At 47.8% G+C, this 22,427-nt stretch overlaps 1 protein-coding gene across 5 annotated transcripts in view; it reads left to right on the top strand.

Annotated features, from left to right (window-relative positions):
• The window catches only part of LOC149370118 (uncharacterized), a 144,602-nt gene that overhangs the window by 52,135 nt on the left and 70,040 nt on the right, over nucleotides 1-22,427 (top strand). For 3 of the 5 annotated variants that reach the window (XM_089560128.1, XM_089560108.1, XM_089560103.1), the window contains exons 10-15: nucleotides 2,818-2,922; nucleotides 3,766-3,852; nucleotides 5,058-5,246; nucleotides 9,454-9,738; nucleotides 10,780-10,866; nucleotides 20,457-20,672. In XM_089560128.1, the coding sequence (XP_089416254.1) occupies nucleotides 2,818-2,922; nucleotides 3,766-3,852; nucleotides 5,058-5,246; nucleotides 9,454-9,738; nucleotides 10,780-10,866; nucleotides 20,457-20,672 (969 nt within the window). The remainder of the gene's footprint in view (nucleotides 1-2,817; nucleotides 2,923-3,765; nucleotides 3,853-5,057; nucleotides 5,247-9,453; nucleotides 9,739-10,779; nucleotides 10,867-20,456; nucleotides 20,673-22,427) is intronic. The other 2 variants (XM_089560123.1, XM_089560115.1) reach the window with 2 other exon arrangements.

Here is a 22,427-nt window from a genome sequence, read left to right as displayed (position 1 = left end):
AAAAAAAAGAAAAGGCAGCTATGGTTACTAGGCAGACCTCACTTAAGGAGGGACCAGGCAATGGCCAAGTTGGTCAGAGTTTTCTATTTCTCGATTTATATTTTTTTTTCCTAACCCCTGGGTCTTCATCTGTCTCATGATAAAAGAAATGGTAGTGAAATTCAGAAAAAGGCTTTTTTTATGCAGTAGCATCAGTAGAGGTCCCATTCCCAAGAAAAGCCGGCGTCCGTCTGTCCATGTCGCGACTGGTGGCAATTCAATTAATTCAAGTAAATTTAATGCAATTGCGCTGCGCATCAACCCATTAGTGGAGAAATGGACGGCCTCTCGAATAAGTAAAAATGAGGCTTATGGGAGCTCGGGAAGCGCAACCTATGCCTTGCGAGCCCCACTGATGGCTGTGTTTGAAATAGCCACCAGATGGAGGCAGTGGTGCTTCTCTTAACTGCAGCACCGCTGTTCCAGTAGTTGAATGAGGACTCCTTGCTATCTATGAATCCATGAATGAGAAGGACTGCTTAATTCTGTCTTTTGCTAATGAATCCTGAAACGTTGAGCAGTGCAATAAAGCCCTCGATGTTTCTACATACACATGCAAAAGATTTTGAAAGTTGTTTTCCTAAGGAACGTTTCTATGTTAATAGGCATGCTGAAATTTTACTTTTTATTTCTATGAGTGCTGGGCACCTGAAAAAACTAACAGCTTAATTGCGCAGAACAGGGCTTCGTGAATGTGCTGATGTACAAACTTATGCACTCTCTCTAATTATTTAACACCCTGGGATGACTTTACAAGGGTGATAATTATAATTACTCAACAGCTATACCAGCTAGCTTAATATAAAATGCAGTTCTGAAACCAGGTTAACAAATACATGTCCTTGTCTGGATACATTTCATGCATAAATAACGAAAATAGATTTCATTGCCTCCCCCCCCCCCCCCCCCCCTTAAAGTGGGACTACTGTTTCATGCTGTATGCCATGCTCTTTCATGCCTGTTCAGCGTCTTAACTCACAACTATTTCTTCCTTTTGCGTAAAAGACAGGTATCGCCATCTCTCGGGCATTCTTGCAACATGCTGTACTTGTAGCTTTGTTTTTTGCCCCCCTGAAGGGAGTGCTTTGGCAGCCAGTAACTGTCTGTGTCACGGCCAGTTGTGGTGACTCATTCAACACTTGCTTTACAAAAGCGCCTAGCATGAGCTCATTGACAGGATATTCATCAGAAGCTAGAGGGAGTTCAATGAAAGAGCACAGCAATGCTGAAGGTTGCGTTACATGTCATAGCATAAAAAAATGGTGGGGTGTAGAGAGAGAGAACCACAGAAAAGCTCTGTCTAAATCTCCTAATTTTCTTGTTTATGCTGTGAAACGTATTGAATGTGCGCCAACTTGTGCAACTTTCAAGGTTAAAAGGGACTCTGAGGATAACTCCATCCAATTGTTTTCAATAAAAAGTAGTGTCTTTCTTATTAGAACAGGGAAATCCATTGACACAGGCCAACTTCAGTTTGTTCTCCTTTTCTCCGTTCCTTTAGCTAAAGGTTTTCAGAAAAAGTTTTATAGCAAGGCATGTAGCGAGCCTTTGGCCTCCGCCTCAGAGAATGGTTTTAGCACTTTCATGCTGAGTCCGAATTGTCATTGAGGGACTAAAAAAAACGGAAGGAATAACAACGTATTCCTTTGCAGTATCTCAAAAATTTAGTTCCCGACCACAGTCCACAGCTTAATTGTGCAATGTGCCACCCGTGATGCGTATGTAGCGAAATGTATAGAGAATTGAATTTCCCGGCTCTGCTGTGGAGAAGAAAGCAATAGCATGTGAGTAAGGGCTTGTTCATTTTCACTCGAGCTTTCACTGCCGCGGTGGCTCAGTGGTTGTGGCGCTGGGCTGCTGGCCCGAAAGGCGCAGGTTCAATCCCGGCCGCGGTGGTCGCATTTCGATGGAGGTGAAATGCTAGAGGCGCGTGTAGTGTGTGATATCAGTGGATGTTAAAGAACACTACGTGGTCGAAATTTACGGAGCCCTCCGCTGCGACATCTCTCATAGCCGGAGTCGCTTTGGGACAGGTAAATCCCATAATCCCTAAACTAAACTCTTGAGCTTTGACTTGTGAGGTTTGAGTAATGTGCTAAAACATGTTTTTTCTCGGTGAGACTTGGTATCCTGAAGTAAAATGCAGCAATTGCTGTCCTTGCTTGCGATAACTTAGTATAACTGTGGGTTTGTTGTTAGTGGTGTGGTAGGGAGGCATGACTCTACATATCCCTTTCAGACGCTTTGTACACAATCGTGTATACAGCAAACTCGCAGCTTTTTCTGAGGCACTGGTGCACCTAGCAGTGATTTCATTGTTTCAATTGAATTGAGCACCCTTCTTGTCGCAAATAAATTGGGCTTTTTGTGCCATGTAGCAAACGCAGTAAATAATATTTCGCTATACAGTGAGCTGGGTAGCACGTCGTCTGCCATTTTTGTGCTGACGGGTTTTGTCGCAAGTGAAAACATTGATTGCTTTGCTCAATTTCGGGCGTAATGTGCATCTTTGAAACGCAAAGTGATTGCACGTTCCCTAGGGTGCTTACCTGACACATGAGAACATTTCGATGTTACTATTTCTTACAAATCTGACACTTTGTACGGAATTCTCCACATCGTTGTAAAGACTTACCCGCTGGTCTTTCACGCTCAAAAACTAACAAATTCCCTTTCTTGATGCCTGAATAAACTACTGACGTGAAAAAAATAACTGATTTCAATAAAACAAAAAAATGGCACCTGAAAGGGTTAGTACATGAGAGGCTTGCATTGCAGGAAGTAGGGGCTGCCGAGGTGGGAGCAGGAGATGGCAGCTCTTCGAGGGAGGCGTCCTCCTCACAGAGGAGGTCCGGCCGTCAACGCCACTCGGAGGCAAATGAGGTACCCTCGGCATTCCTGTATTTTCTCCCCAAATGTGGGTTGCTTTGCTCGGCTCAAGGAACTTGAGTCAAGCTGCACTACCACTCCAAGCTTGCAGCCGGTTGCACACGGACAGCATGTTTGGATGGCAGATCTGGATCATCTGGTGACTCAGGAAAGCCCTGCAGAAAGCTCTCTCTGCTGCGGCAGATTTTGCTGTGTCGCTTGAACTACTCATTCACTCGAGGTACAAGGCAATGCCTTTTGGCAAGGCCGTACTTGGTGCTTGACTGTGTAGTTGTCAAATGTTAAGCGCACACCAAATGATGAGGGCATCAATATGGCTTCCAAGGGGTTGTGTTGTTGGTGTACTGTGGTGGCACGTTTCCAGCATCTGATCATACAGAGTCATTCAGAACGTGTGTGCAGAAAACAATGAATTATGCTTTCCAGCTTTGCAGCAATTAGAAATGTCAAAAGATGACTTTTTTCAGCATAATTTGCGCTTTATTGCGTGCAAAGAGTCCTTGCAGGTTTTGAAAAATTGGTCTGCGATATCTGTGATCCCTCGGGTGGTAAAATTTAATTCGAGAGCTCAGTGGCAAGTTCACCTGCAGTGCTAACAAAGTGCAAAGATTGCTCCACAACTCTGATGTCAAAATGGCAAAAGCTACCGAAGCTGGCGGATTTTTGAAAATAGACTCTAGTCATACACTGTTTAGTCCAATCAGTCACTGTTCCAGGCAAGCTGTACCGTTTTTCTGCTTCAACACAATTTTCAGGTGACCTTAGAATGCAGTTGTAGCAGAGTTCAACCGAACATCCTTTTCACTCACAGGGCTGAAATGCATTTCTTGATTGCAGAGTTCCTTCACGTGTTCAGTGTGTGGGAAGTCATTTGCCATCAGGAAAGAAGCCTCTGATCACATCCTGCACAAGCACTACAACATGGTGAGTGCAGCTAATTTTTTTTAGTTTCGGCGATGATAGGTGATTGTAAACTATATGGAAACTAAACTGAAACTATAGGCGAATGGAACAAGCTCTTGTCCAATGTCGCAACGATTCCCTCAAATGAGGTATTTTCTAAATCAGTAGGCCTACTGAAATAGTTTTTTTTTTTGTGTGTGTGTGCATTTGTGTTTTTATGTGACCTGCATTAATTATCGATTTTTGCAGAGTTTGCAAAAATCGATAATTGCAAACTCAGTTTGCAAACTCATTTGCAGAGTTTGCACAAATCTGTTTTCGGCTGACAGGGTTTACTTATGGCTGCGTGCCGCCACTCACTGCTAGCGTATGACTCGATAGCATTAATGGGTTAATGCCCATATGTCTGGAATTGGTCATTCTCGACGTTACACTCATAGATCCCTGGGAGTCCTCATACCACTCCTGGCGCAGTGGTGCAGCGGTCGAGCGACGCACCACTGCCCTGGGATGGCAGGCGCGGCCACCGCTGGGGTTTGTGCGAGCCAGGTTGCTCTTGACGAGCAACCCCTCGCGGCCAATTATTTATTTAACAGCCAGCTGCCACGGTGGTCAATTTGCACACAATCCGGCGGGCAGGTCGTGATGGTGCCGCAAGGTCACGTGATCTATGTGTCCCATCTAGGTTGCTTCTGTGGAGATTTTTTGCCCACAACACCAGCGACACCTAGGTGGTAGGTGTCCCACCTAGGTTGCTTCTGTGGGGATTTTTCACTCACAACACCGAGGACTAAGAAGATGCCGGATTTTCTGCGTAACGGGAGCCTTAAATGCTATCATGTTAAAATGGAGCGCTGAGGAGTTCAGTCTATGGTCCCTTCAGTACACTGCGTCACCAGTTTCCAGGGATAAGAGGCTGCAGCTGTGGAGATCGACAGGAGGGTCCTTTGTTCTGCAGTGGACGCAGCTAAGCTAATGACTGTGATGAGTCTACATAAGGCTTTACCACAATCAAGAAGTGTTTAGGGGAGCACTTCATGCAACCCGAAAGGTTAACACGATTTGTTTGCCAAATAAAAGTTGCTAAACATTTCCTTGAAAATTGCGGGAGGATGAAAACGTGGCTTTTCCTTTTGCCGTTTGAAAGCAGGCGGGATAGGTACTGTTTACGAGTGGAATTACTGTTGATGAGGTCCCCAACCATTGCCTGCTCTGTGGTTGTATAGGCACGATTGAATGACGAGCGGCCACTGAGCGAGCAGGAGGTGCGGACAGCTCTGCGCCAGGCTGCCGATTCCCTGGACCAGCTCACCTGCTGGGACTGTGGTGTGTCCTTTGAGGCTTACATGTCTTTCTACCTCCACCGACAGCGCTGCTCGTCTTCCACCATGGATGGCACCTCTGCTGAAGACAAGGTGATTAGACCAACCCTCCCCTAAGCACGCCCACATTTTGCCAACACTATGCCAGCAACGCATGTTGCCAAGCAAGCAGGCTAGTTTCTAGCCCAGCGTTAATTTCGTATGTTTTTTTCTTGTCCTCTGCGGCCTAAGAATAGCAGCTTCTAGATTCTAACCGACTAAAATTGAGAGCAGTCAAAAAGTGGTCACCGTGAAACAAATGCAGCAGCGCACGCGGGTCACAGCTTGGCCCCTTTCATAATCCTCCGCAAGTCAACCTAAAACGAGAGGATCATTGCCACTCAGGTTCACAGCCAGCTGTTGACTGCATCGTGGCTTGATGCATTGACGTGGTGCTGTCACACGGGTACTTTCGATCCTGACAGCAATATGCATATCACGCATTGTCATTGTATCGCTCTGCAGCATCACCTCACTGCTCCAAGCGGCCGTTGCTTCACCGGTTTGTGACAAAGTCAGGATCGGTCATTCCCACGTAGCACCCCAGATCTTCGAAATGACCGGGGTGGTGCAGGCTGCCGCTTCGAATTATCCGGCCAAATTTACATTGTAAGAAACTGGGCCGCAGAAATTCTTCGAATCGTCTGGGATTTTGAATTAACCAAGTTTGAAATATCAGGATTTTAGTGTATCTGGACTAAGGGAGTTGAATTACCGAGGTTTTACTGTGCATTTGTTACCTCACTGGGGTAGTCAACAGCCAAGCCTGACCCAGTGGTTGTCTTTGGTTCATATCTAGACCATCTCATTGTGAAGTGGTATTGATGCAAAGCCTGTAACTCACAAGCAGGAAAGCTTGTTTGTTGCATGCAGTATATCGTGTTGCGTGCGATGAATGCTATTAATAAATTTTTCTTGGGGTGGCAAGCTAGTGCGCTCATTGATTGCTCTCTCCATGACAAAAAAGAGGGTTATGATTGAAGTATTTGGCAAAAGTACGAGGTATGAAGGCCTGACCATCGGAATGGAAAGCGCGAGAAATGGATGCTCCCTTCTCTCAAAATGAAAAAAACTTGAAAAACTTCATGGTTGTTTTTCTGATGTGCAGATGTAGGCTGCAGCTACAGTTAAACATTGATGTAACGAAGTTCAGTGTAGCGAAATCCTCGATATAGCGAAGTACTTCAGTCTTCATAATTTCATGTTCATAAAACACCATGTATTTTTAGCTTCAGTACAGTTGAGCACTTGACGTCCACGCGGATTGCATTCGTTGTATCCGAGGTTCGTAGTGTGTAGACTCCTCATTTTGAAGCCATAAATGTGAAATTCAAAGAAACTGGCCTTTATTTCTTATGAAGTTCGTTATGTGCATCAGCTTATTCAAAGGAGATGGTACAAGGGTGATTTCTAAGACATCTTAAAAGCCAAGTTAAGCTGCTCTCAGAATAGGATATAACTAACATGGTTATGGAGTTAACGGCAGCTAGTTACTCCTTGGCCTTCTTTTCATCGTCATCAGATTCTCGGCAGTCGGGCAGCGCTCATACTTCACGTACTGTGGCTTCGTCAGTGTATGACTTTGTGATGCCTGCATCATGATCCGCACCAACGAAGTCATCTCAGGCAAAATTGTGCGCATACATATGTGCATCAACAATGCGTTGCTACAAATACACGTGTGTCTAATCACGCGAATGTTCATGAGTGCTCTCTGTCGTTCCTTGCTCCATAAAGCATGCTTTACGGAAGCAATTTCTGATGCACTCTGCAGTCAGTCCTGTCCACACGGCCTTAATCATTTCCACAGCGGCGAGTAAAGATATGGGAATTGGAACATGTATCACCATCTGGTGTGTGAATTGCTATCAGCATGAGCTGGATGATGCGCCAAGGATGAGTGACGCCCATGTCTGGCGGCTGAATCCTACACTTGTCACTTGGTGGCGAGAAGAATGTTGTCACTACAGCCAGAGAATGGCAACAAATGATGCATCACAAAGTTATTCAGCAGGAGTTGGAGCTCGTATTCTATTCGCTATGTCATGGTCGAGGACTAAACAATCCACTCGGCAAGCAAATCATGCAATACTCATTGCGCCACTGGAAATTATGCCTGGTTGCACGCTCGTTGAATGAAAACAAAGAATTGCGCGTTATCTAGGCCTTTGTGTTTGGTCTGTAGCATACGAAGACGTAGCTCCCAAAGCATCACACAGCGTGACACTTGCCGATGACAAAGAGCCGCCGCTGGTCATAGCTTTTCCTCCTCGTGCCCAGTAGGATGATAAATGCGAAAGCTTGCTATGTCTTTCACCAGCGTAAGTGTCGCCTTTGAAGGCTTGAGTTTTCAATGGCGGCATCTGGTACTCACCTATGGGGCAGAAAGGTGGAGGCTAACGAAGGGGGTTTAGCTTAAGTTAAAGACAACGCAGCGAGCTATGGAAAGAAAAATGATAGCTTTAACATTAAGAGATTGGAAGCGGGCAGAGTGGGTGAGAGAACAAACGCGCGTTAATGATATCCTAGTTGAAATCAAGACGAAGAAGTGGGCTTGGGCAGGGCATATAATGTGAAGGCAAGATAACCGCTGGTCCTTAAGGGTAACGGAGGGGATTCGAAGAGAAGGCAAGCATAGCAGGGGGCGGCAGAAAGTTAGGTGGGCGGATGAGATTAAGAAATTTGCGGGAATACGGTGGCCGCAACTGGCAAAGGACAGGGTTAATTGGAGAGACATGGGAGAGGCTTTTGCCCTGCAGTGGGCGTAGTCAGGCTGATGATGATGATGATGATGTGATCTGGTAAAACTATGCCAGTTTGTTGGCAGCGTCTCTCCTTTTTTTGTTGCATTTCTGGGTCCCCAATTTCTTTTTGGAGGAGGGTGTCACAGGGTGCCCGGAGACGCTCTTGTTCATTGTATCTGAGACCCAGTCCCATTGCCATAATGCATATTTTGACGGTAGCGCCGCTCTCGTTTGTACTAAGTGAGCGTTCTTTATAACTGCAGCCGTTATAAGTAGGCTCGACTGTATAACGAAGTAGATTTTGCCGCACTTCCAATGTTATGAAATTTCATTGCCGACTGCTAATGAACCCGAGGAAAAATTGTATCGCGAGCATGAGTGGTTGAGCAGAGCACACGTCAGCGCGCACACGTAATATGGGCGCCGTCTAGCTTTCAACGTGCATAGGCAGACTGAAATACGACGACGACCATAGCGGTGAGCTTGCCGCCAGCCCGTGCCAGCTTGGGTAGTATGGGCGAGGCTGGCATGAGTGTCTGTGCAGCATTGGCAGCCTGCCAGGTGAGCCCACGGCTCTCGCTATCTCACCCATAATTGGCTCTGAATGGGACATGCTGCCTGTATTAAAATGTAGAGCGCTGCGTTTATCGCATTTACAGATGCCCAGAGCTTGGTAAAAGGACTGGAAGGGTCAGTGCTGTTGGCGCACCTGTCACCTGTGAAGCCTTGTCGTGCTCTTCATACCTGACAGCCTTGCTTCTCACTCAGACCACGCGCGTATGTGCCATAAGACGCACACTCACGCTTACGGCGGAAAACACGAGGAGCGGGATGGGCCTAATTTCATTCCATTGGTTGGTGATTGGGGGACAGCCGTCCCGCTCTTGCTGACATGGAGAAAGAAAGGGAAGAGGGATGGGGGTGTGGAGCTGATGCAGACTGCACAGACGACATGGCCCGTCGTGAGGTTGCAGTGGCGAAACATGTCGTTGTGTCGGCAGTGTTAGCGGTGTGCTCGGGGCATTTACAAGAGGATGATGACAGCAAAGCCACGTCTCAAGACGGATGCGTCGTCCCCGTCACCCTTGAGGTAGTAGGCGCGATAGATGTGCTGACGTGGCTCGCGAGCTCGCAATAAAAGCAAGACGCACGTAATGCCATTGCTGCTGGCAAAAAAAGGGCAGAAGGGAGGGACCATTTTAATCGCAAATGAAGGTTTTTTCCGTGAGTTATCTGCAGCGCGTTTTTGGCAGATTCTTAGCGTGCTAGGATATGAATTTCGATTTAGCAAAATTTCACTATTACAAAGTAAATTGCCGATTTTACCAACTTCGTTAAATGAAAGTTTAGCTGTATACAATTAGTAGTACAGCAGATGTCCTTTACAACAGGTGCCAATATGTAGACACACTGGAACTTTGAGGGGTTCGCTCTCAGACTGTCTGAAAGTAGTGGCTGTTGCAAATTTGATGATAGCCGTGCTGACTATACCTGACTCCTTTGTGTTGCTTTTGCAGTCGGCAGACAGAGAATCCCTGAACAGCCCCACAAGTGGTGCCGTTGCCAAGCGTGGCAGAGGGAAGCCGTGCAGCAGTCCGAACCAGGCCGAGCTAGCAGCCAAAGCCAAGCCTGCAGCCAAAGCCAAGCCTGCAGCCAAAGCCAAGCCAGCGGACAAAGCCAAGCCTGCAGCCAAAGCCAAGCGTGCAGACAAAGCCAAGCCAGCTGACAAAGCCACTGGCAGCGCTGTCAAGAAGCCCAAGCGTGTGCCCTGCTTCAAGATCAACCTGGATTTCCCAGATGGGGTGAGTCACCAAAAGAGCTGTCACCAGTGTGCTTCCACTTCTGCGCCATTTGGCTCCGAACGACGTTTTCTGCCCCATTCTAATGAATTGACAGAAACTGCACCAAAGTGTGCCGAATGAACGTCTTTGACAATGATGATGCTAATGTGAAACCTTGTGGATCATATATTGTGTACTGCTAAACACCATCGCTGTGCGCAGGCCTATATAGAGAGTGAATGTGCTTGGTGCTACCCTTGCTGCAGAAACATCCTCAAGAAAAGAAATTGGCGTCTGCTGGACCCCTGCAAATATAGCAATTTAACAGGCTTTTGAATTGTACGAAAAGGAAGAAAAATGGGAAAAAAGGAAGGGGGGTTTTGTTATCACTAGGTGCCAGAATTTCAGTTAAGGGGGTTTCAACGTCTGTAAAGCATGCTTGTGCATCTGCCTTGATATGCACAGCTTTCTAAAGCTCGCTGCCATCCTCATGATGCCCCATGCTAGCAGTGCTAGGATGCACTACTCGAAGTGCTGCATTTTCAAACGCATTGGCACCTTGGCTTCCTTGTTAGGCATACCTCCAGGTCTGCTTTTAGTCTGAGTTGTATACGGTTCCATTTTCTGTAAAGTGTCCTCGCCACTGTACGAATTTTTCAAGATCTGGCAGATAAATAGTACAGAAGTTTCTGTACATAGTAATTGTAAAACAGTAGAGCCAACAATATACAAACAAGCCAGCAGGCAATGTTGTGGATGCGGAGAGCTATGAAAAGGCAGGGTTGACTGCGATCTGCGAGATGAAGGGGTGGCAGCCTAGCTCACAGCAAAATTTTCACCTATAGCTCATATCCATTAAGAAAAAACAGCTACCGTATTTACTCGGCATAATAGGCACACTCGCATATTAGACACACCCCCAGTTCTGTCAAGCGGCTGACTTCGGCTAAAGTTCTTTGTGGAAACTGGTGTCAGAAAGTGCCTGTAAGCTTTTTCTGCAAGGTGTTCTTGACTGTGGCTCTGCGAACGCTCATGGCTTATTGTTTTTTTTGCGTTGCGCAGACCCCACTGGTGTGCTCTGCCTGCAAGGAGTCATTTACAAGCAAGGATGCCGTCACCCAGCACCTTCTCGAGGTCCACTACAATTTGGTGAGTACAAAATGCCAACTGCATTTTGTATAGCATCAGTGTATCACCAACTTGCATGGTTTGTGGCTGTATTAACATCCACGATTTAAAGGGTGAAGAGTGTCTTTGATGAACAGTTTTTATTACTGAGGTCGCAGTGATGAAAAGTTAGGGGGAATATGAATTTTAGTGTGCCGATTGCAAATATGCCATTTAATTTCATCTATAGCAAGATTTTATTGAAGCTAAAATGCATACCTGTGGTTTTTCCTGATATTGGGAATTGCAATGAGGGCAAAATTATATCACTCACCCTTTCATAGAACTGGAGTTTTAGGACTTTGAAGTTGCCACTTCGGAAATTAGAAAAAAAAAAAAAAACTCTCCAGGTAAAGCCTTTGTTATGTTATAATTTCAGTAACATTTCATACACTTGCTGCAGATACCAAGCATTCAATAAACGATTGAATCGAGTGTACGGAAGCTGAGAAAAGCTAGTGAGGCACTGAAAAAACACTAACATAAATAGCAGTGAGCGGTGTACATGTTGGTAAACCACTCCTGTACCAACAAAAGGGCTTTAATGCGCAAATGAGTGCTTCGGAAGACGCTAGGCAGCTACAGTCGCCGACTGTTTATTCGGACCTCACGGGGACCGCGGAAATGTCCGAATAAACAGGTGTCCGAAAAAACAAATTCAGAAAAAAAAAAGAGAAAGAAATCGTTTATTTACAGTAGAACCCCGCTGTTACGTCGTTTTCTTCGGGTCCCGGCATAGCTTCCATAGGATCCAATGTATTGGGAACCCCGCTGTTACGTCGTAGCCGAGGAAACGATCCCGCATGATACGTCGCAACCGGGCTCCCCGAACCCGCCCGGGCAATGCGCGCCAACCGGCATTTTGATTTTTGACGAGTCTTGGCCAGGCTTGGCTACGGAACTGGCTGCAAGAAGCCGCACGCGAGTTGGAGAGGCCGCCGCTAGATGGCTATCTGCCTCGCGAACGCCGAATGCCGCGATCTTTATCTGGGAGGTGGTGACGAGGAGGCGCGCGGCTGCGGTCGCTTATCTGTTTTTCTCAGCCAGCGTCCGCCGACGCGCGTCTTTGCTTTTCTTTTTCTCTTTCCTCTTATCTTTCACCTCTCCTTATCTGCAAGTAACAGCGGTGGTGGCTCGGCTGGAACCAGTAAGCAGGCCCGTGCAATTTCCTTTTCATCCTTCTCTGAGTCGCAACGACATCTTTATCGTGCTTTGATGGCATGATAGCGTTGCGTAAGCGGAAGGCGCTTCCCCTTGAGGAAAAGCTGGGCGTACTAAACGCAGTCGACAGGCTGTCAGGGCGGCCTACGCGGAGCAGCGCGGCGAGCAGCCTACGAACATTTCAGTGCTTGACGCTGAGCACAACGTCGCTTCAGCGTGGACTGCAGTGAGCGCGTGAACTGCACAGCACTGCGCAAAGCGACGCTGACAGCAATGTGGCCTTTGCTATTGAGAAACGCGTTGTTCTTTCCAGCGAGCGAAAGAAACTGCAATCCACCGTTCTCGATTTTTTAAAGTCCAATTTGCGGAAATAAATTGTTTCAAGTCAAAACTGCACTGTTTTCATTAATTTTCGGTGCTTTCCTCACCGTTGCGTTTTTCCGGCCGTTACGTTTTTTTTTCCCCGGTCCGGTGAAAAACGTATGAACGGGGTTCTACATGCACTGGCTGATCCCGGGCTGGCGTTGCATATGTCTCCTCGCCCAACGCCGCCTCTCCTCCTCCTCCTCTTCTCCGTTCCTTCTTTCACCACCTCCTCTACTTGCCTCCTCCCCCACATCGTTTCGAGAGCCGTCGGGCCTCATCGCATCTGCACCGCTGCGTGCTACCACGGCGCTCTCGCGGGCTTGCTGCCGCCGGCCTGGCGTTGCATAAGTCAATGCTCACGCGCGCTTCAACGACACGTCTTGATACTGCTACTCGGGGTTCAACAGACCCCTTTCGATGACAAAACGCCGGCTGTAAGCCGCCCTAGGCTAATATCGCATCTCCAGTGCTGCGTGCTACCACGGCGCACTCGCGGGCTTGCTGCCGGATAAACAAACAAAGCGGCTCCTGGATTGCCTTGAGATGGCTTACTAAGCTGCGGCCGGAACTGGTGTGGCGCGCCACCATGCGGCGCGCTACCGAACCACGCGGAAACGATGATGATGAGCGGGAATTTGCAGTAGCGCCACCTCGCGGGGCAGCAAGGAGGCTCAGTTCAAAACAAAAATGGCGTTGAGCGAAGTGAACCGCGCGTCGGTGAGCGTCGGTGCGGCAAGTGCTGCCGGTCAAGTTGGCTCAAGGAGTGTCCGAAAAATCAAACGAGAGGCTGCAAGATGTCCGAACTTTCGGCAGTTGTTATACATTACGGTCTATGGGGAGAGTGGCGGTGCCACGAAGCAGTCTGAATAATCGAGCATGTCCGAATTTTTGGAGTCCGAAAAATCAGTCGGCGACTGTACATTTCTCACTTTTTGCTCTGTGCCAGAACGCAGTCCTTCAATGGATTTAGTGATTAACATCTCCATGCATGTCCGTTTGTTTGTGCAACTCGCAAGTTCATGGTTGCAGCCGTTGCTGTAAACTGGGGTCCTTTGTGGCAGCTGTTTTTGTGAGTTTTGTGGTAAGCGCTGGCGATGAAAGCTGCAACTATCCCTTTGCTATGCTGCCGACGACTGAAGGTGTACCGACATATCGGTTTGTGGCATAGCAAGCTTGGCCCACCAAGCTGTCTGTCACGTGTATTTTCCACTGCCAATGACCGCAGATCATACAGTTCTTTCACTCATTTCATATCTTTTCCACTTCTAGCGAATTTATCAGTGCTTCGGCTCGCCCCATTCCCCGTCGCTCAAAATTCAACTTTTCATGAGGATTAATTTTTCAAAATGACAGCACACTTACGTGACCGGAAGTGGCTGGAAGTTGAACTTTCCTGTAAAAAGTGCGCGTTTATAACATTTTTACCAACCTTGGGCACCATGCGATATTGTCTACTATGGAGCAAAGTTTACCGCCCTTTAATGAAGATCTCAGAATATTGTGGCTTCACCTTTCAAGTTGGGCCCAGCCAAACCCAACACCCTGCACTTGGCTTGCATTTTTGAAGTTTCTGCAAACGGCAACTTCGTACAGGCTGAAGATCAGCTCTCATTTGTCTTCTTTTTTTTTTTCTACTGTTTTCTTCTGGTGTCTCTTTTGTTGCGAAGGCAACACTCCGACAGCCAAAGCGAGACCTCGGGTGGCCGCCGTCGCGCCGTAGCTATGCTGACCTTGAGCCGCCGCCATATCTAGCAGATGGCGCGCCGTTGTCCAGCAACGCAGTAGAGGGCGCTAGCTTCTCGCTCTCGCTAGGGTGCCTCGATGCCAGCGCCACCGTCCAGGGTGGTGACACGCTTTGGCATGCGCCGCGCCGCCGTCTTCTCCGCGCTCGCCATCTTGGGGCAAGTCGCTTTTCGTGCCGCTGCTGTGGAGGGTTCGAAGCTGTGTTTTGCGCTGGATTCTGAGCCGATGAACTGCTTTAATTCACAAAAAATAGCATACCAGGGTGTTGTGTTCCATTGTGTGCCGGCTCGGCGAAGAAAGGAGCGCGACGTTTTCGTTTTCCACGGGATGAGGGACGGAGAAAAATATGCGAGGCGAAAGTGAAGCGTGAGAACTGGAAGGCGAATGACAACGCGAAGATCTGCGAGGCAAGCCACAATGTCTGTGCTGTTTTTATGCATCATTAAAACTTCTTTTTGGGTTAGTTTGTTCATATAGATAATGTAAAAAATTTCGCGAACAGACACAGACCACGAGGAAGATGAGAGACACACAAACACACAAGCGCTTGTGTTTGTGTACCGTCTTTCTCTTGGTCGTTGTCTGCGCTAAAGATTTTAGAACTTTTTCTAAATGTCGCTCACAGTTATGTGCTTTCAGTAGGAATAACATTATACCACACCGCTCCGCCCATCCGCTTGTAAGCACTGACTTTGTGCGGTTTGAATATAGTTTTTGCCTTGTTCACCAATCTCGCACTGTGCGCAACAGGAATTTTTGTGTGCCTTCAAAGCTGCAGCTCAAAGCCTAGTTAGAAACATGAGTACAGCACGTGTTGCATCGCATTGCCTGGCATTGGAAGTAGCGCGCTTTGTTTTTGAGGCGGAACATTTTGAATTACCAGTTATGTGAAGGCTTACAAGCTAAATATATGAATCATTACGTCTTTTCACTTTCAGTGAGCTACACTCATTCCGTATCATTCACGGAGTGTCTCACGATGATCTTTACTCTCTCGCGATCGCACATTTTTTTTGTTCAGAGCCGCGGTGAAAACACGTAAAGCAGGTGGAGCCCGGTATTTGTCGAAGGAATGCGCCATTGTACTCTTTCAACAGCTGCCCTTTACACTCGATCTTGCGAGGCTTCCGGTTCACGCAGATTAAGGAGCATTCCCATCTCTCCTGTTCAAAAAAGAATATAATAGAGGCTGACGGTTGAACCTCCCACGTGCTACCTACCCACTTTTCTGGCCAGAGTAGGAAGTGAAAATGCAGTCTATGAACAGGGAGTTTTGGTTGCAAAAACCTGCCTACGAGTCAGCCGTCCTTCACCTTCCTTTTCTCAAATTATTCACGGGAATAATTTTTCGATGTATTTGCGATTCGAACGAACGCAAACGTTAGGCCCTCGCGAAAATTAAGTCGGTTACAGTATATGGCTGGCAATGCGACAAGTCGCGAAGAAACTTCTATTGTGAACTGGCCGTCGCTTTAAGAAAGCGGTCGCGAGGAAGCAAGCTGCCTGCGCAGTACAGAAGTTCATCCCGAATACAGCTCTTTCTACAGTTCATCCCGAATACAGCACATCGCGAGGCGAAGTGCACCGTTGTCAAACGCGCAAATACCGGTCTGAGGTTAAGCCAAATTTAAGTGAAGTTAAATTTGGCCGTCCGACACCCGAATTAGTGCTGTCGCTTGGTTGGCGTCGACAGAAATACTTCGTGATCCTGTGCTTATAATATCGCACCGCTTCCTTAACGCTTTTTTATTACCGTAAAAACCCGCGTATAATACGAACCCGAATATAATACGGGGCTAAGATTTAGAGACGCGAAATGGGAAAAAAAGTTTCACCCGCGTATAATACGAGTAACACAAGCTCATAGAAGACATTTATTCAAATCGCATCCCGCACTTCACTTCAATTACTTTGTTCTTCAGTAGCGCTTTCTTCGAACATTTCTTTGTCCGACAAATCATCCCAAATGTACTCATCTTCCGTGCCATCGAGGGCGTTCGAGATGCTGCACTTCTTAAGCCCGCTTCAGCCGCCCGGTTGGCGTCACTGCAGGCTCACCTGAGTGCATCCACTCTGCGTAGCACCGCCTGACTGCGTCCTTGAACGGTTTGTTTACACAACCATCAAACGGCCGCGAAAGCTTTGTCGCATTCCGCTGCACACGAAAAGGGCTTCTTTCTGGTCTGTTGTGGCCATCCACGAATGCTTCCTTCGACGACACCAAACTGCCTCCCGGCCGCACCGTTGCCGATGTTCTCCGCAGCCAAAATCGCTTGAAAGTAGCCGAGTACTGTTTTCGAGACCGTGACATCGTGCTCTCTAAAACAATATCCACTTCACGAAGCGTGCCTTACATGCTAGCACGTGTGTTGTCAACAGGCGCACGGCACACCGCGACCCCCCGGCGCACCCAACGGATCAACAAAGAAACGACGTCGTGACGTCATTTGTCGAGAGTAACGAAGCCAAGCCGTAGCCACGCGCCAATAGCGAAGCGAAGCCATAGCCACGCCGCAAAAACGAAACCAAAACATCGAGCAACTTCGAAAATTTTTATTCGGATCCGCAAATAGTACGAGGTGGAAATTTAGGACGCTAATTATGGGAAAAAAACCTCGTATTATACGCGGGTTTTTACGGTATCTCATTTGTTTGCGTGCACACGACCAGAGGCGCGAAATGACAGTTTCATCGTCTCTCTCATTTTAGCGCCACTTCGAGGAAGATCAGTTTGAGAGCAACAGAATGGATGGACGGCGGCTCCTCAAGTCAACGGCTGTCCCGACGTTGTTTGATTTTAGACGTGTTTGCTCACATTCGGCTTGCTAGCCTAGTATCCGCATCAGATAATCTGAGGAGCACTAGAGCCTCGGATATGTTTGGGTACTGATGAATTAATTTCTTTCTTGCGCGAACAGCTCAGCCGAAGCGAAGAAAGCCGCCTGCACCGCGGCTTTTTCCTGGTAGTTCTACACCTGACGCCACAAAAGGCTCTTCGCCAACCCCTGAGACGCCACCTGACCAGGAAGAGACCCGAGCCGACTGCGATGCAAACTATTTTTGATATGCGCGGCTGACTAAAACGTCAACTAGTTGTTCATCTGCATCAACAGACGCAGTTAAAGCCTTTTGCATGTCATGCACCTTATAAACTCCGTCATGTTCTGGCAGTACAAAAGGCATTGCTCTGTAAAGCAGTCACTGCAGTTAAAATAACCGCTTTGAGCATCTGAGACGGCCAAAAAGTAAGTGCTGTCCTAGCTGCACAGTGGTCATTTGCTCTAAAAGCTGCGCTTGTAAGCAAAGGCTAGCTCTTTTCTCATTTATATCACTAAGCAAAAAGTGCTCAGAACTGTGAGCATATATGCAGAAACCTTATACAGCTCAGCCTGCTAGCGAAAGCGCGTTCTAAAGAAGGATACCGGCCGACCGTAGGCCCGCATTTCAGCGCTTGCCCCAAGATGGCGCCCACGAAGGTCGTGTCTCCACCCTGTACGGCGCAGCGCTGGGCATCGAGGCACCCTAGCTCTCGCCAGCGCTCGCTCTGGGAGAGGAGGTGATGCCTCGGGGTGTATACCGGTGTGCTTCGGCGGGGCTGAACAGTCTCTCTGTGGATAAAGCTAAGGAGAGAGCAAGAAGACAGACGGAGGCGAGGCAGAAGCAACATGCTTTCGCATTCCTTTACGTCAACCAGAGTTAAACCGCAGCCAATTTCTTTTTTTTTTTTTCCTTCTGTGTTGCTCGTCACTTCGATCTCCATTAGCCCTTTTGGGTCGGGTGTACTTTTTTCCCAATGACTGCTGCACCAGTCAGCATCCTTTCGAGCCTTCTAGCCCCTCGAAAAGCGAGGACGTACCACGTCAGGATTTATTTATTTAAAGGGGCTCTGAAACACCTTCCAGTGACAGCACACAGACTTGCTCACCCACTGCATTGTGTTGTAATGAACACCTGAGCCAAATACAGTGGAACCTCGATTATACGACGTTCAGGGGACCGCGCGAAACCGTCGTATAATCCGGGTGTCGTATAATCGAAAATCAAAGAATGCGGCCAGTGGCGCTCGGCCTTGCGCCGAAAACTGTTGACCGGCTTCAAGCCCGCGGCAAGTACGCCAATCAGATTAAAAAAGACAAAACCCAGCATTTGTTTGAAACAGATATGCAAAAAAATCTTTATTACCGTTTAAAAAAAATCGGTAATTTTTTTTTTTTGCACCTTTGCCCAACCTCGGCGCATCAACTTTCAAGGGCTGCCACGTCCGGCAGTAGGTCGCCAACATCGTCGCGCGCGCAAGCAAAGCGCCGGATGTTGTCGACGCTCTGCAACATGTCCGCGTAACTAGGAATGGGAGCGCAAACCTCTGCATCGTTGTCCACTTCGGAAGTTTTATCGTGGGGCACAAGCATCCATTACTTCCATTACAAAAAGCGCCGTGGACGCCGCTGTCCTCGCTCGGGCGAGCGCGGCCTCGCGCTCGCCCTCGCCCGCTTATCTGTTTTTTGAGGCTCCTGCAGACGCATCTGTTGCTGGGACGCGCGTCTTATCTTTTCTCTTTATCTTTCCTCTGATCTTTTAACTCTCCTCGGCAGCGGTGGTGGCTTGGCTCACGCCAGTAGGCGGGCCCTGCGCTTTCCTTTTCATCCTTCTCTCAGTCGCAACGACAACACGCAGGCCGCGCCTCCTCGGGACTCCGACTGCACAGGCTCGACGAAAAAGAGAGCAAGTGCACTTGGCGGCCTCGGCAACGCTCTCTTCCGTGCAAAAACGGGGGTGCTTAGATTCGCATGCAAAGTTGTTTTTTTCAGAAATTTTTTTCCGAAAATAGGGGGGGTGCTTAGAATCACGAAAATACGGTACATCCCGGCCTGCGTTTGCTGACGACCTTTTTTGACGGACGGTAGGAGCCAGCCGTCGTACGAAGCGGGGTCCTTCTAAAATTTGCGTCGTATAACCGAGGTTTTTAATGCATTGTCTCTATGAGGGTTTTGCCGGGACCGCACAAATTCGTCGTAAAATGCGGGTCGTCGCATGACCGGGGGACGTATAATCGAGGTTCCACTGTAATACACTTTTACACGTAGCAGAGAACCCACAATCACATGCGAATGTTGACGAGCGATTTCAGGTGACTTTTTTATGCTCGCATCCTCCTCCGTCGCACTGCTCCTGTATATATACGAGTTCAGAGATGGCTATTGGCTAGATTCTTTCACATGGCAGGCAGCTGCTATGGCCGCGGCTAATATGCGACATAGCTCTAGCGAGTCTGGAAGCTCCGCTACCGGCGGTGGGGCTGACTGAGGAGCGCTGACCTTTCGACATGCAAAAAGTGACTAGAGGAGAGGGAAATGTGCAGAGACTTTGAAATTCAAATTTTGACTGCAGATAACTCAGTTTCTGCAAAGCGCATCAAAAAAATTCTTGCTGGAGGACATTCGGGAAGCGGCATCCTTTAACATGGTATACCGAAACTTTATCACAGCCCCTTTTAGAGTTCCTTTAAAGCATTCTTTTTTTTTTTTTTTCTAATTTTCGCTATGGCTTCAGCAGACTTATTTAGTACGGTACCTCATGGAGCAATTTCCCGCGCGGAGGTTAGACTTCCTCTCGCATGCCTTGCAAGAAAAAGACCGTCTCCCTTCTGCCACATTTTGTCATTGTCACTGCAGACAGTTCAGGCAGGTGATTATCGTTATTTCTACAAAATCTTTAGACAACTTTTCATATGACATGCCTGCCGGAATGGAAGTCATGCAGCGATTTTTGGGCTCCAATTCAAGCCCTCAAAACCACATAATCAAAAAACATTTTTGCTTTGGTACGCTGCTGCCATCCCTCAGGAGGAAAGCCAAACAGACATTTTGCAGGCTGGAGCATTTGCAACCAGATGGCGCGCCATTTTTCTTGCAGAAATGGCAGCCAGAATGTGTCGGGCTACGACCGACAAGTGACCAGACACACACTTTTCTGCAAGGGTAAGCTTTGGGCCAGTTGGTCTGACATGTTGGAGAGGAGGAATAGCTGCGAACTTAGACGAGACTGAAGAACGAGAAGAGGACAGGACGAGCGGTCCTCTTCTCGTTCTTCAGTCTCGTTTAAGTTCGCGGCTATTCCTCCTCTCCAACACTTTGTGCTGTCGGGCGATGCCCAACAAATGACGAAAGGGTTAAAGACCCCGCCAAATCATTACACCTGACTTATCTCTGCCAGAACACTGAGCACTGCTGGGTACAGAAAGAGGTCTTGCCTGCGCGTTCCTGACGGCAGTGCTGAACATGTTTTTTTTTTTCTTTTCACAGGCGAGGGTGAATGACGAGCGGCCCCTCAGCCCAGAAGAAATGAGATCGGCCCTGCTGCAGGCCAACGGGAGGGTGAGCCGCTTCACTTGTCGTGAGCCGGGGTGCAAGGCATCATTTATGGCGTACATGTCGTACTACACGCACATCCAGCGCTGCGGGCCCCTTGCCAGCATATTCTCCAAGAGTGACTTGGAGCCTGAGGAGGACCCTGACAAGGTAGGAGCACTTGAATGTTGAAAGTTAAATTTTTCTCTTCAGTAATGACTGTAGTCAGTGAGAATGAACTCGAAAAATTGTGAAGTACTGAAAAAAAAAGTCTTGAGGAGCTTGCTGACATTATAGCTAGTGCTGGAGGCAATGGTACATGCCTGCACCCACCTGCTACTCACTTCCATTCCTGGACAGCCTAGCATTTCTGCAAGAGGAAGCCCCATAATAGGCACCTTTAGCATATGGTGTTACCGCTACCATTACCGCTACCGTTACCAGAGTACCGGGAGCCTGCCCACCGGCAGTGAGCACACGCTGACTGGTCCTGATGCTGCTGGCACCCGCACAGCTGCCGGGTATCAAGGCGATTTGCGCATGCGCATTGGCTGCGCGCAGGCTCGCGGTAGTCCGGTACCGGTAACAGTAACCCTGTACATGGTATGCTAAAGGTGTCTAATAGATGCTGGGCAATACATTTGAACCTCACTACAGCGAAGCCAAAGGGGCCCAACGATTTCGTCGTTACAGCTGTAGGTTACCTTGGCCACAAATGCCACATGCTGCAACATGGCTTGCATTTAATTCACTGCTGTTTTGGCCGGCATGCTCACTTTCTATGCAGGCAAGCCATCCAAAATGGTCACTGGGGAAGGAATGTGCTTGCTTTTACCGCAGCTGATATTACTAGCTTCCGCATCTAGAAAAACGGGCCTGACTTTTTGAATAGATCTCTTCTGGTCCTCTATGACGGTAATCCTCCAGGACCCGTTTTGAAGACACTGAATGAAGCCTATATGGACCATGGAAGAAATGACTGCTTGCTGGCAAAGCGCACATATTCCATTAGTTAAACCATATTTGGCCGTATCAGGGGTCCTCAGTGTACGTGTTTAGGGCTTCTTTTGAAGAATAAGATTATAGGTAACAGGGTGACCCGTTTTTGAAATTTTTAGCCTTGCTTTCTAGGTGCTGAAGCCGATACGGGCTCTGGTAAGAATGGCTTCCCCGCACGGTGCACAAGCATTGTGATCACAACAGCACCACTACACGGCTTCAGCATGACAGTTTTGTCTGAAGAGGGGGGGGGGGGGAATGAGCATCACAGATTGAATGCCGTTTGCAGTCGCGCAACGAAATGAAGCTACGTTGCACATGGCAAAACAGCAGAAATCCAGTGACCTTGGTAAATCTGTCAAGGTGTAGCGGGCCACGTACCAGAGTTTCAGCAGGGGCGTGCGCACCCAAGCTGAAGTGGGGTTCACCTGGTGTTTGTTGTAACGTTTTGTAGGAAAATTGTTTCTCGTGAAAACAAGATTTTGTATACATGAGGTAGTTCTATGGGAGCTTCTGAGAGGAATAACAAGCCCTTTCTTTGTTACATCAATGTTAAATCGATACTGAGGGAGCTGGGACCAGTGTGCTTCGATCACCTTGATAGCGATCCCCCTCCCCGTTTCCCACGACATGCCAATATAAGTGAAAACGAGTCAGCACTAGCTAAATATCAGTGAAAGAAATAACGATGATACAATGGAAAGAAATATCACCAGCAATGGCTGCACAGCAGTGCATCCTTCCCTTAGGAATTAAAAGGTCGTAGTGCGCAATATCCGGTATATTGCTGAATATAAGTTGACCTTTTTTTTTGCAAAATTATGAGGCTATACCTCACAGTATACTGTACATTGTCGCATAGAAGTCGACTTATTTAGTTTTTTTTTTTTTTTCAAAAACAGCCGTTCAATTATGGGAGTTTGATGT

Source organism: Amblyomma mixtum, chromosome 1 (assembly GCF_055824585.1).
Source record: "Amblyomma mixtum isolate Tamu chromosome 1, ASM5582458v1, whole genome shotgun sequence".
In the NCBI taxonomy this organism is placed as follows: domain Eukaryota; kingdom Metazoa; phylum Arthropoda; class Arachnida; order Ixodida; family Ixodidae; genus Amblyomma; species Amblyomma mixtum.
This window is presented reverse-complemented; position numbering and strand designations above follow the sequence as displayed.